Source organism: Balaenoptera ricei, chromosome 14 (genome assembly GCF_028023285.1).
Source record: "Balaenoptera ricei isolate mBalRic1 chromosome 14, mBalRic1.hap2, whole genome shotgun sequence".
NCBI lineage: Eukaryota > Metazoa > Chordata > Mammalia > Artiodactyla > Balaenopteridae > Balaenoptera > Balaenoptera ricei.
The window spans coordinates 38,247,728-38,261,519 of record NC_082652.1 but is presented as its reverse complement, the minus strand read 5'-3'; the positions used below and the strand labels follow the sequence as shown (position 1 = coordinate 38,261,519).

Below are 13,792 nucleotides of genomic sequence, written 5' to 3'. Positions count from 1 at the left end.
CTGTTTTCTCTTATTGAAATGTAGGTCCTCCACTACAGCACTGAACAGAAATATGGTTGGTAGATATCCGTGTCTTGCTCTTGAAATTACTGAGAATACTTTTGAAAGTTTGATCATTACATATGATGCTTGCTATAGGGTTTTTGTCAATCCCCTTAATCAAGTTACAGAAAATTCCCTTCTACTTCTGATTTGGTTTTGTAATGAGTATTAGACTGTATTGAAATAATTTTCTTGGCATCTGAGATGATCATAGTTTTTATTTAAAAACCATTAATCTGTTAATTTCATATTACTCTTTCTGGTATTGAATCATACAATCCTGGGATTATTAAAATATTAATAAATATTAAGTCTATTATTTAGAGACTTAAATAATAAATATTATTATAGATATTATTTAGTCTCTATTTTTTATTTAATTTATTTTATTAAATTTATTTATTTATTTTTTGGCTGCATTGGGTCTTCATTGCTGTGTGTGGGCTTCTCATTTTGGTGGCTTCTGTCTGTCGCGGAGCACAGGCTCTAGGCATGCGGGCTACAGTTGTGGCACACGGGCTCAGTAGTTGTGGCTCACAGGCTCTAGAGCGCAGGCTCAGCAGTTGTGGCGCACGGGCTTTGTTGCTCCACGGCATGTGGGATCTTCCCGGACCAGGGCTCGAACCCGTGTCCCCTGCACTGACAGGCGGATTCTTAACCACTGCGCCACCAAGGAAGCCCCTAGTCTCTATTTTTTAAAAATAGCTATCAATTTAAAAAATTGATTTGTGAGTTTTTACAATATATTTTTCATCTCTATTCATAAGTGAAATTGATATATATACTTTTTTTCTTGGTCTGTCCTTATTGGGATTTTATTTAAAAGTTACATTAATCTCATATAAGGACCTGGGTTGCTTTTCCTCTATTCCTTGAAGTGCCGATAATATGTACCTAAAAAAATCTGGGCCTGATGTCATTTGAAAGGTGTCACTTTGATTACTATTCCTTTAATAGTTATATGTTTATTCAGGCTTTTAATTTCTTTGTGAATCCATTTTGGTAATTAAGTTTTTCTACAGAATTACTATTTCATTAGATTTAAAAATCAGCAGTTAGAAATATAGTCTCTTACACATTTTACTGTCTCTGCATTTCCAATTACTCCTATTTTATTGGTACGTTTTCACTTTTTTCCTTAGGCCTGTTCTACAAGAACTTCTACAAAAATCTTTTTTATAAAATTTTTCTTTTCAAAGCCTTTGGTTTTCCTGATATGTTCTATAGTTTCTTTGTTCTATTTCATTAATTTGTGCTATTATTATTACTTACTTCTCTCTTGAGGTTTATTCCGTATCTTTTTTAGCTTCCTGAATTCTCAATTTGTCACTCTTAAATTTTTCATTAATGCATTTAAAGTGGTAATTTTTACCTCTCACTTTGTGACCTACACACGTGGCATAAAATACTTTGTCCTTCTTCAGAACTAGGCTCCAAATCCAGTCTACACTGGCAGGGTATTTTTTTAACCCTATCTTTCGTCTTTCCTAAATGGCTGCTTGGCAGCACCAAAGAATTTACTCTTATCTTGCTTGCATAACTATGGATTGACTCACACACAGAAGGGATTCTAAAAATAATAAAGAACGATGAGTATGCTCTAAACTCTCCAGTATGTTCAATGGTATTTATGGAGCTGCCCTGTGTCAGGCCCACAGAGTACAGGAGTGTCACAATAAAGAGGGCAGCTCATGCCTCCCACCTTGCGGACCGTTTCAGGTTGATTTTATGCATGTAAAACTTTAGTAATTGTGTTTACCTTTTCAGGTGAGTGGAAGTACACCCATATGTTAAAACTGACATGAGTGTCAGCAAAAGTCTTCAAACAAACTGCAGTTTGTAAAACCCTAACGATTCATCAATGCCTTCATGCCATAGAACTGGAATTCAGCAGAGAAAGTCAAACATCAAAAGAGAATTCTGAAAAATAAACTAACCCAAGAGTTTGTATATATTTCAACTATAGTGGTTAGACACATTGCCTACAGCTCATATGACAATGAGATCTATAGTAAACAGAAGATTTGGTTTCTCTCCTTAAGAAATATTAATGGTAGGCCAACTAAATTTCTGATACTTCCCCAGTGGCCACCCAAGGGCCAACACTGATGTGCTAGATAATGTTGTGTTAGATGACTTCAAAGCCTGAATCAAGTGTGTCAAATATTCTAATCACAGTTGTGAGAAGCCCAACCAGTTAACTCAGATGGATGGTGTCAAGACGTAAAGTCTAACAACTGATTTACATCAAGGTTCATCAGTGGAAAACATTGCTCCGTTCTTATTAAGAACTGCTGAGTGCTTATATGATTTTTAAAGTGTAAGGCCTTCCATCTTGGACCTATAAGAAAATGTCAGCACCACCCATTTAACAGCTTTTTGCTATAACTTTTTTTTCTCTGGGGGCACAGGGATCAATGATCTAGTTTCTACTTAAATTTCTGACAAACTCCAGGAACCTCATGGTACACTCCTGGAACTATTTGGAGGGCTGTTTCTTTCTCTGGCTGCAGACAAGGAAAACTCAAGCGGTGTTCCAGAGTTGTCCAAAAACCTCCCAGACCTGTTTAAAGGGAGTCCCATATGAAACAACTGATGTAACTAAAGGAAATTATAGGAAAGTGGTTAGCCTGCCTGTCTGTCTATAGGAGGGTCTTACTTCTGAGGTCATTGCCTAACTAGGTTGTAGTGTGTCTCATAAAAGATGAGACCTGTCTTTGCCTTCACTACATAAAGACTCAGCCTTGGCTATCTCTCAAATGGATAGAGAAAGTATGAAAAATTTAAGGCTGTACTGATAGCTTCTTTCTGCCAGGAACTTTTTTTTTTTAAGTGACTAAAAGTTCTTATTTGAGAGCTCTTCATACAATGCAGAGTCTGGGAAGAACTGTTATTTCTCTTACCTCCATGAACAAGAATGGCCTAATGACCACACTAGTGTGTGTGACTGTGGGGCAACCACTCTGCTAACTGATAGCTCTGGAGTATTCCCCCGGATCTTTTTCATTAGGTCACTGAGTCTCAACTGTAAAGGGAAGAGGAGTCGGTATTCTGAAGAACTGGGTAACCCTGAAGCTCATACCTAGTTACTGGCTGGAATTTTTTCTGTAAGAACTCAAAGATACAAAAATACATTCCTTTAACCATCATGTTAACACTCATGATACTTGGAATTTTGTTTTAAAATGTTGGTTCTACTTTTACATGCTACACAGTACTGAGGGAGAAATTCCTATAATAATACAGTGCCCTTCACACAGTATGATAAACTGGACAATTAGAGGTGAAATTCTCCCTTAAAATTTCTGAGTATGACTCTGGACTAAACTTAAGGAACTGGCAGTTCTCCACTAAAAATAATAATCCAGGGATTATTTTGCTACGTTAACAAGGGAACTATATTGTTGGAAATTAGTGTTTACAATCATACCCTAGGCATGAGTTTCTAGTGGAAACTTCCACCTTTAAGAAAGAAGGTATGATAAGTTAGAAACATATCTATTTTATCTGTAAAATCTGTGCCTACCTGAAGCTGCTATATGATCGGCCTGTCTCTAACTAGAAAGGTTATATCATCCTTTCTAAGGATGATATAAGGAAAACTCTCCTAAGAAAAAGTTTGACCACATTCATGTAAGCAAAACACAAGGGTTCTGGGTAATAACACGGCCATCAAATGAGGCTATATGCTCTATTTGAGTGATGAAAGACCTAACCTTGTAATGACAAGACCACTCTCCTAAACCTGCTCACCACTGAAACGATGGGCTATAGAATTATACTCCAAATACTTAAATGGCTTTTGATTTCACTTAGGCTAGCTCTCACTGGCAAGAAATATATCCCTGAAAAATAAAGAGTGTTTGTCATTTACCAAATCTACAACCAGAAGAAAGTTGAGAAGTAACATTAGATTGGCACATACTTAGGTGGGATGGCCTTTTCAGAAATCCTGGGATGTAAAACATCATGTAAGGTGTTATAGAAATGCTAGAAGGCTTCTTTTAGTGAAGCAGTAAAACTTATCAAATGGTGCTGTAGGTGGTGCATTACAAATATTTTCACTTGGATGCTGAGTAACAAACACTGGAAATACATAGGAAAAATATGAAGATTGCACAGGAAGGGTTCTTTTATAGGTTGAAATTTAAGATAAAGTAACTGCTTAAGAGGCAACAAATGGAAGTGAAGATGCAAAACATCACATGCCTTACATTCTTTGTTGCAATTCTCTGTGCCTTTTTTTCTTCCCCATATTGTAAAGTTTTAAGCTTCTAAAACCTGCTTTTCCCTCTATCAAAACGTTACCTAATGGAATTCCAGTGCTTAACCCTGAAAGCTCATGCTGTCTGCACTGCTGGTGAAACAAAGCTCACAAAGAGTCAGTAAGGGAGACACTATTCAGGGACCAGTTCTGATAAAGTGGTGAATGGAGATCGATACAAAAGCACTGATTTTACATTCCAATGTGGAGATGTCTCTGAAAATGTATAATCCTGCTGCTTTCTAAAATGTCCTTGGAAATGTCAACTGTCCAAAAAAAAAAAAAGTCTTTTAAGATATCCAGGGTTTTGAAATAGTTGTCATGTCCTGAGAAATGTGACCTTTAACTGCTAAAAGCATACAACTCTTACTGGTTGTTGTATTTTTTTAACTGTTTTGCCCTGATAATATTACTTAAATTGATATCTCAAGCTTTCTGAAAGGTATATATCTTTGGGAAGCTTCTTTGTTAAGTTAGAGGAGGCTTTGGAATTTTCTTCCCTTTCTACATACGGTAAAATAAAATTTTGAATTCTTTATTCAACCAAAGAGTTTTATATGTCTGTTCATTTAAATGAATAAATATACCTGGATTTTAAAAAAATCCAATGTGCTAATCTCTCTTATTAGGTAAATTAAATCAGTTTATACAGTCATTACTGATATATTTGGACTTACCTACCCTTCTCTCTTGTTTTCCTCCCTTCCTGCCATCTGTTGGATTTATAAAGTAGTCTATGTTCCTTCTTGTCCCCTTTGTAACCCCTTGACATTTGAGAGCTACAGGCTGTTTTTCCTTTGGTGGTTTCCCTTTTAATATAATAATGTCTAAACTTATTCAGCATTCCTTTTCTCCTCCTGAGGATTACAAGGACTGTAGCATATGCTTAAATTACTCACTAAACATCTGTTTTCCCCTCCCTGATTCTTATTGTTATCTAGTTTACATACTACATTAAAATTTTTTTAAAAATCAGTTATTATGACTTTTTTGTTTTTAGTCAATAGTAAACTGAAATATTTTTCAATTTCTGTGCTCACAGTTGCTTTCTGTATTCCACTCCTTTCTTATGGATTCACTTTCCTTCTGCCTGAAGATCATCCTTTAGTAGTTTTTCACAATGATGGTCTTAGAGTGGTATGCTTTCCTGGTCTTAGAATGAAAATGTCTTTATTTCATCTACAGTCTTGAGTGCATTTAGCTGGGCATGAAATTCTGGACTGATAGTTTTTTCTCAGAAATATTTCTCCCCTGTTTTCTGGTATCTATTATTGATAACTGTTAGAAATCTGTTCCTTTCCAGTATATTTGTGTTTTTTTCCTCCCCTCTTTGGTGGCTTTTAAGGTTTTCTCTCTATACCTGCAGTTACAGCATAATGTACTGAAGTATGGATTCATCTTTCTTTATCCTGCTTGGTAGTTGTAGCACACTTTTAATCTGAGAACTTGGGACTTCCTTCAGTCCTTTAGTTTCTCCAATATTCTCTCCATTTTGTTCTTTGGCAATCCTACTTAGATATATGCTAGCATTTCTCAGTCTATCTTCCATGGCTCTTAACTGCTTTCAGGTTAACAAAAAAATCTGTCTCTGTGCTGTGTTCTGGGAGAACTTCTCATCATTAGTACTCTTGTCATCTATGTCCAAACTATAGTTTAATTCTATGTGCTGTGCTTTGGTTTCAATGATCATATTTTTTCATTTTCAAGAATCCCAATTAGTTGTCATATTAAACTACTATTTCATTTCAACTGAAATGTTTCAGTTTCACAATTTCTTACTCTCCATGGATGCTGTACTATCAATTATCTCTTTGATTATCCAAAACATATATATTTTAAAGTCTTGGTTAGGCTATGTATCTAAAATAAACAAACATATATCCCAATAGTTGATTTTGTTGGTGATCTTTCTTAGCACTGGATTTCAGAATTTTAATTTATCAGAGAGTTTTGAATGGAAGGCTTTTGTTTTGGGATTGTTGCTTATTTCTTCTTCTTTATCTCTGTGTATACCTTTTCCTATCTAGTAGTTTTGCACTTTCTTTTACCAGGTCCATGGGCCCAAGTCTGGAAAACAGTCTCATGATGACTTTTTGGAACAGCTGTTTCATGAGTATACTGGGGATATCTCATATCTGGTCATAGAGCAAGCAGAGGACACAAAGTTGTGCCTTTGTTATCCCTAGACCCACAACTTCCTATGAAACCACAGCCTTTGGCAGAAGACTGGTAATATCTACCTTAGCTTCTTTTCAAAAGTGGGTTAAGTTCTACCCCAGTCTCTGGCTTCAAGCAGTGAATATGGCTCTGGCTCCTGGTCCCACATGGATCTGGTCTCACCTGTAGCCAAGCTCCTGGTTGCCACCACCTGCTTGGAATATACAGTCAGCAGGCCCAAGGCTTCATTTTCACTTATTACTTGGCAGTTCTGGTCTATGAAGATATTTATCTTGTCTCTGGAAGCCCAGCTTTGTCTTTTTGGTTTTCTCTTTTTATATTTTACCTGTCATTGCTATGTGTTTGGAGCAAAGGGAGTGAATCGAAACACAAACTCAATGTGCCATCTTGACTAGAAACTTACATAATGCCTTAGCATTGTATTTGAACAAAATTTACTTATTACTTATTAAACTGTGTAAATAAGATTAACAGGGAATTTTAAAACCCCTTATTTGTACCTAAATGGCAAACTAATTACAAAATATTTTCACAAATGCAAATGAAATCCTAACTTGAGGTTCAGAATATATGTACTTGAAAGTAACTAAAATGTATTTAATCCAAAGTAAATCTACAAAACAGACAATGCAGAACAACTTTTCACCTTTGAAATTAAATTAGTCTTACTTCTACAAGAAGAAATAGGACTCTCAAACTAACATTTATCAATTTTAACCAAAAATAAAGTAAGAAACTTTTCTACTGTATTTAACTTAAAAGGATATCAGCTAAATAGAGAAAACAAAAATAAAAACATTTCTTACTATGCTTAGTGAAAAAGAAAGATTTATACCTTTTCACTTGTTAAAAACTTTGCAAAATATACATGCTCTCCTCCTGTTTTCAATTCTTCCATCTTTTTCCTTGAGGCCTGAGTATCATCTAATTTATAACTCTTAAAAACAGCTAGAACTTCTTCAGAATACTGCAAAGTAAAAATATCAATTAGTTTTATTTGGCATTGTTGCCCAATCATTTGTTTAGTGCTTTTCTTTATCAAAATAATGTACAATTTATTCCCAGTTAACCGTATATGCATCCTTAAGGCACACTAAACAAGAAAAATTATGACAGCAAAATGAGGGTAAAACTATTTTTTGTGAGGTATCATGGTTATTGTAAAAGTAGGAATAAACTCTCTACTTCTGGAAAAATGTGATTTCTTATGCAGTTTGTGTAAGGGGCAAACAGAGAAAGGAATGCTTTGAGAGTATACAGAAATTTACCAGTAAAAGTAGCTGTTTAATCAGCAGTGAAACTCTCAAGCATTTCTTGTGCTAAACACTGTGACCAAATAAAAAAATGATGTCAAAGCCTATCCAGTTGACGAACAATTCCAGATGATTTCTCACTTACCACTTAATCTGAATTTGGATAGTTATGGGGGAAAAAAAGATACTGCATATAAAATAAAAACTTTAAAAAGTAACACAGAAAACACACCATGCTACTTCTAAGAGCTACCTATTAACTTTAGATTTTGATTACAACAAAAAGGACAAACTGACCTTTAAGGAGCCAAGAAAAAGAAATAGAGAATTCTTATAAGAAAGAGGTTTTCCTGTAAACAGTCAGATAGTATATATTTTAGACTATATGGCTCAAATGGTCTCAATCACAATTACTCAAGTCAGCCATTATAGCACAAAAACAACCACAAATAACACGTAAATGATTGGTGTCGCTGTGTGACAAAATTAACTTTGTCTGCAAAAGTAGGCAGTAGGCTGGATGTGGTCCAAAGCCATAGTATGCAGAGTCCTATTCTTAGAGGATAGCTGAAATAATTTTGTGCAAAGGCAGGATGTATTCTGCAAAAGTTCATCAATTCATGTTGACAATACTATGTAAAAACAAAAAAAACCAAGGCTGTAATTACTAAATTTTAAATCCTCAAGTCATTTATAAACTACTCTCAGAATCAATTGTTTATATATTAATTTACAATTTAGCTTCTATATTATGAAATAGGTATAAAAACATAAGAGGTAGAACTATATAGTGAAAAGTATGCTGGACAAGAGTCAAGTTCTGACTCTGCCATTAGCTATAAAATATTGGGCTTTTGGTAGTCTGTAATTGGCAACTCACCTTGAGAAAAGTTTTCCATGAAATTTTCTCATAGCATTGCACAGGGTTCCTAAAGTAATCCTGAAGTGACCAAAATTTTCGGTACAGGTTGTAATCAATTGGAATGGAGCTGATAAAATAAATGTTACATTAAATAAATCATTTAAGTTCTTTTAGAAATATCTAAATGCTTTAACTTTTCTTGAGTCACAAATCCTCTGAAAAAGCTAATGAATGCCATGGCCTCTTTCCCCAGAAAAGTACACAAATTCATAAATATTTATATAAACGTCTATAAATAATTTCAGGGAGTTCATAGACCCCTATTCCCTCTTTATCTTCAGTGGTGGAACCCCTGAATTTTGGCTGGATACATTCAGAATTTAAGGCTCTCTTTCCCAACCTCTCCTGCACTAGGTGTGGCCATGTGATTAAATTCTGGCCAGTCAGTGGGGAGCGGAAGTCATATGTCTTATATGGGCCATGTTTTACCATTTTCCCTTTTCCCTTTTTGCTGGCTAGAATGCAGATATGATGATGAACCATCCTGGACTATATGAAAAAGAGCAAATACCAAGGCATGGTGGAACAAGAAGTTAGAAGGAACATGGGTCCCTAGACAATCTCCCTGAAGAGTGCTACTGCATCAGCCCTGAACACCTGTCTTCAGACTTTTACATGAGAAAGAAATCAATTTCTATGTTGTTTAAGCTAATGTTAATTTGACTCTAATGGTAAAAGCCCTAGGCATTATATCCTAACCAACACACTAAGACCTAGTATGAAACAAACACATTAGGTACATATGAACTTAGTATTACAAAAATGGCATTACTAATTCAATTTCTAATTCGGCTATGTTACAAATCTTCAGTGTCAATACATATATTTTTTTAAACATCTTTATTGGAGTATAATTGCTTTACAGTGTTGTGTTAGTTTCTGCTGTATAACAAAGTGAATCAGCTATATGCATACGTATATCCCCATATCCCCTTCCTCTTGCGTCTCCCTCCCACCCTCCTTATCCCACCCCTCTAGGTAGTCGCAAAGCACCAAGCTGATCTCCCTGTGCCATGCAGCTGCTTCCCACTAGCTATCTATTTTACATTTGGTAGTGTATATGTCAGTGTTACTCACTCACTTCGTCCCAGCTTACCCTTCCCCCTCCCCATGTCCTCAAGTCCATTCTCTATGTCTGTGTCTTTATTCCTGTCTTGCCCCTAGGTTCATCAGAACCATTTTTTTTTAGATTCCATATATATGTGTTAGCATATGGGTCAAGACATATTTTAATTTTTAATTTTACAAGCAATCATTACACTACAAAATGCTTCAATTTTTAATTTTAAAACAGACATTTCAGAGTTTATATTAGCAAAATCCTCTATACTACTAAAAACAGCCAATAAAGTCTTTTAAGTAGTAACCATATATCAAAAATGCTTGAGGTATCAACTGTTTCATACCCTCAAATGTCCACAAAAATTTTCAACATCACCTCTGTAAAATTAATTTTGTCTGTAAACACTACTGTACACTATCTTACTCCATTCTTTCCAAATAAACCTTAACAAGTTGAACCTATGGATTACAGTTAGCATCTGTGCTAAGCTTCATGCCCAAATATTCCAAGTAAGACTGTAATTTTATATGGGAAACAGGAAGTAGGTTTAGTGATCCACACAGCACCATGATCTCAAAACGAAACGGAAGGGAGAAGGGAAGGAGTGCGTAGGTCGCCTGTGGTTGGCTTTTCAAACATTATGAATATATATAAGGTAGGTTACACCTAAAAAACGGACTGCCTGCACACAATTTAGAAACCAACTGATACAGCCCATTAGTGATTTTGGAGTTGTAATTTTAAGTGATATACATTAAAGTTACAAACAAAAGAAATCTATAAGCATGATCTCCTTCCTCCCTGTCTACATTCTCACCATAGTACCTGATAAGTCATAAGGTATTATCTTTGTAAATCAAGAAATCTGAACTTCTAAACACTCACCAAGTTGTTGGAGCTTCATCATCCCCCATTTCACCTTCCTCCACATCCATTCCTTCTTCTCTGTCCTCCATGTGCTAAATTAAAAAAATGTACATCCTGTCATGAAGCAGTTGTCAGGCAGAGGAGAATCCTATATGACAGGGATCCGAGAACTCAAGAGCAGTATGACAATAATATAAGATAGTCATGAAGACATGGTGCAGGGACCTCCCTGGTGGTCCAGTGGGTAAGACTCTGCGCTCCTAATGCAGAAGGCCTGGGTTCGATCCCTGGTCAGGAAACTAGATCCCACATGCATGCCACAACTAAGAGTCTGCATGCTACAACTAAGATCCCACGTGCCGCAACTAAGAACAGTTGCAGCCAAAATAAATAAATAAATAATAAACAAATAAATATTAAATATTTATATAAATAAATAAATAATAATAAAAGAATATAAATACCTATTCATTAAAAACCACCACAACAACAAAAAACATAGTGCAAAGTTTTAAACCAGTACTTTTCCAAACACAGTCAGTACATTCTCTCTGGGAATAGAGAATCTATGGCAAAATATGATTTGGAAACATAGTATACAATGACGTGTTGGAAAAGTGAGAAGATCATTAGTACACTAAGGATTCCAAGAACCACAGTAAATAACTCAAAGTGATTTAAGTAGTTTTTGTCCCCAACTTTAATTTGACCTTGAAAATCTTCCCCTACCTGTACACATAACACTTATTATCTGGGAACACTTTAGGATATGCTGGGTGTACAGCTCCATATTGAAAAAAAATTTTTTAATGATTAATTTTTATTGGAGTATAGTTGCTTTACGATGCTGTGTTAGTTTCTACTGTAAAGCAAAATGAATCAGCTATACGTATACATATATCCCCTCGTTTTTGGATTTCCTCCCCTTTTAGGTTATCACAGAGCACTGAGTAGACTTCGCTGTGCTATACAGTAGGTTCTCATTAGTTATCTATTTTATACATAGTATCAATAGTGTATATATGTCAATCCCAATCTTCCAATTCAACCCACCCCCCCACTTTAAAATAACAAGTTTACATAGAATAGTCCAAGAAATACGTAAAAGATACATAAACGGGAAAGGCAGATTTTGAAAAATCTTAAAGTCAATATCATTTCCAAATTGACAATGATTACAATTTAAGGGATAAATTAAGTAAAGTACTCTGATTAATTTACAGTGAAATATTAGTTACATCTAATTAATAATTTTTTAAACTTTATAACTTGCTCCTAAATGAAGAGCAGGTGCTGAATGTCCAAAAATTTGCCAGCTCTGGACTGTTTTCTGGACACATCAAAAATAATCTTTAGGGGGCGTCCCTGGTGGCGCAGTGATTAAGAATTCGCCTGCCAATGCAGGGGGACACGGGTTCGAGCCTTGGCCTGGGAAGATCCCACATGCTGCGGAGAAACTTAAGCCCGTGCGCCACAACTACTGAGCCTGAGCGCCTAGAGCCCATGCTCTGCAACAAGAGAAGCCACCGCACCGCAACGAAGAGTGGCCCCGGCTCGCCGCATCTAGAGAAAGCCCGTGCACAGCAACGAAGACCCAATGCAGCAATAAATAAATAAATAGATAGATAGATAAATAAATAAATAATCTTTAAAAATAAAGTTGATCTTGCTGATGTACTTTCGAAAAAATCAGTGGGCAAATGATGGATTATTTAACAAATGGTTCTGAGATAACTGGCTCACAATTTAGAACAAATTAAATTATAACTCAACTTACTCCAAACTCCAACCTTCCTGCTGGGTAAAAGATTTAAAGGAAAAAATAAAATCATAAAAGCACCAGAAGAAAACAAAGAATTATATACTCCTGTGGAGTGGAAGCCTTCAGTATGACACAAGGCTAGAAACACTAAAACAAAAGACTAACAAATGTTAATATTACTATATCCAAATTTAATAGCTCCATACAGAAAACTATAAAGTTACAAGAAAAACCATAAACTGAGGAAAAAAATGTATCAACACACAGTAGGAATGAATTAATAATATTCTATACAATGAGTTTCTACACATCAATAGAAAAAGACGTTTCAGCAGTAAAATGGGCAAATGTCATGAATAGGCAGTTCTCTTCCTCATTGTTTCTAATCAGCACAGAAGAAAATAAATTCCAATAAACATACAGTAAGTTCCTCGACTTCATTAATAACCAAAGAAATGTAAGTTAAAACAAAGACGACTTACCTTTCAAGTATGTATCAATTAAGCAAAAATTTTTAAAAACTGGTTATTCCCCATGTTGGCGTGAGGCTGTGGGGAAATGGGAAGGCATTCTCTATGTGCCACTGGGGGTGGTATAAATGGGTACAACTTTTTTGAGAAGTACCCGGGCAACAGTTATCAAAATTTGATATATGCATTTATTTTGACACAGAAATTTCACTTATCGAAATTTATCCTAAGGAGACACCTGCATAATTTAGCAATGATATACAAAATACTATTTACTATAATGCTGTTAACAAGTTTTCCCTATTAGAGATTATCTAAATGCTCAGTGACAGGAGACTGTGATATATCCAAAGACTTATCATGAGACATTAAAACACAGAGACAAATCTAAATGTACTGATGCAGAAATGCAACCATTTCATACTGTTAAAAGAAGAAAGTGAATTTCAGTACAGTATGTATTGTATGACCTCAATTTTGGAATAAAACTACATACACACAAAAAGTCCTGTAAGGACAAAACAAGAATGTTAAGAGTGGTTATCTTTGGGGCCTTGGATTATGGGGTAGCTGTACTTTTTATTTTAAATATTTCTACTTTGTTTGCATTTTTTTTCTACACAGAATACATATTATTTCTATAAATTGAAAATAAAGGTTTTTAAAATTTTTGATTTAGAAGACCCATTCATCTGAGTTATCTCAATAACAAACTTAAAATATGTTATGTTAGATTTCATATCAGCCTCACCTTTTGACCCAATGTGCTTTCCTGCTCATTGGTATTGAAAACAGTGACATTTTCCAGATTAAACTGACTCTGCAAGTTAAGACCTATTGAAAAAAAAAAAAATTTTCAAAGCAAATCCATCAAACACCTTAAACTTGTTTAAGAATTTAACTTTGTTGTCATATAACCAAAATACATAAAATGATAAATCCATAATTAAGCAAAAGATCAAGTCAGAATA

At 35.1% G+C, this 13,792-nt stretch overlaps 1 protein-coding gene across 1 annotated transcript in view; it reads right to left on the bottom strand.

Moving 5' to 3' along the window:
* The window catches only part of THOC1 (THO complex subunit 1), a 41,066-nt gene that overhangs the window by 11,923 nt on the left and 15,351 nt on the right, over positions 1-13,792 (bottom strand). Inside the window, exons 8-11 of the mRNA XM_059895427.1 lie at positions 13,573-13,655; positions 10,608-10,681; positions 8,618-8,726; positions 7,320-7,451 (exon numbers count right to left, since the gene is read on the bottom strand). Of these exons, the coding sequence (XP_059751410.1) occupies positions 7,320-7,451; positions 8,618-8,726; positions 10,608-10,681; positions 13,573-13,655 (398 nt within the window). The remainder of the gene's footprint in view (positions 1-7,319; positions 7,452-8,617; positions 8,727-10,607; positions 10,682-13,572; positions 13,656-13,792) is intronic.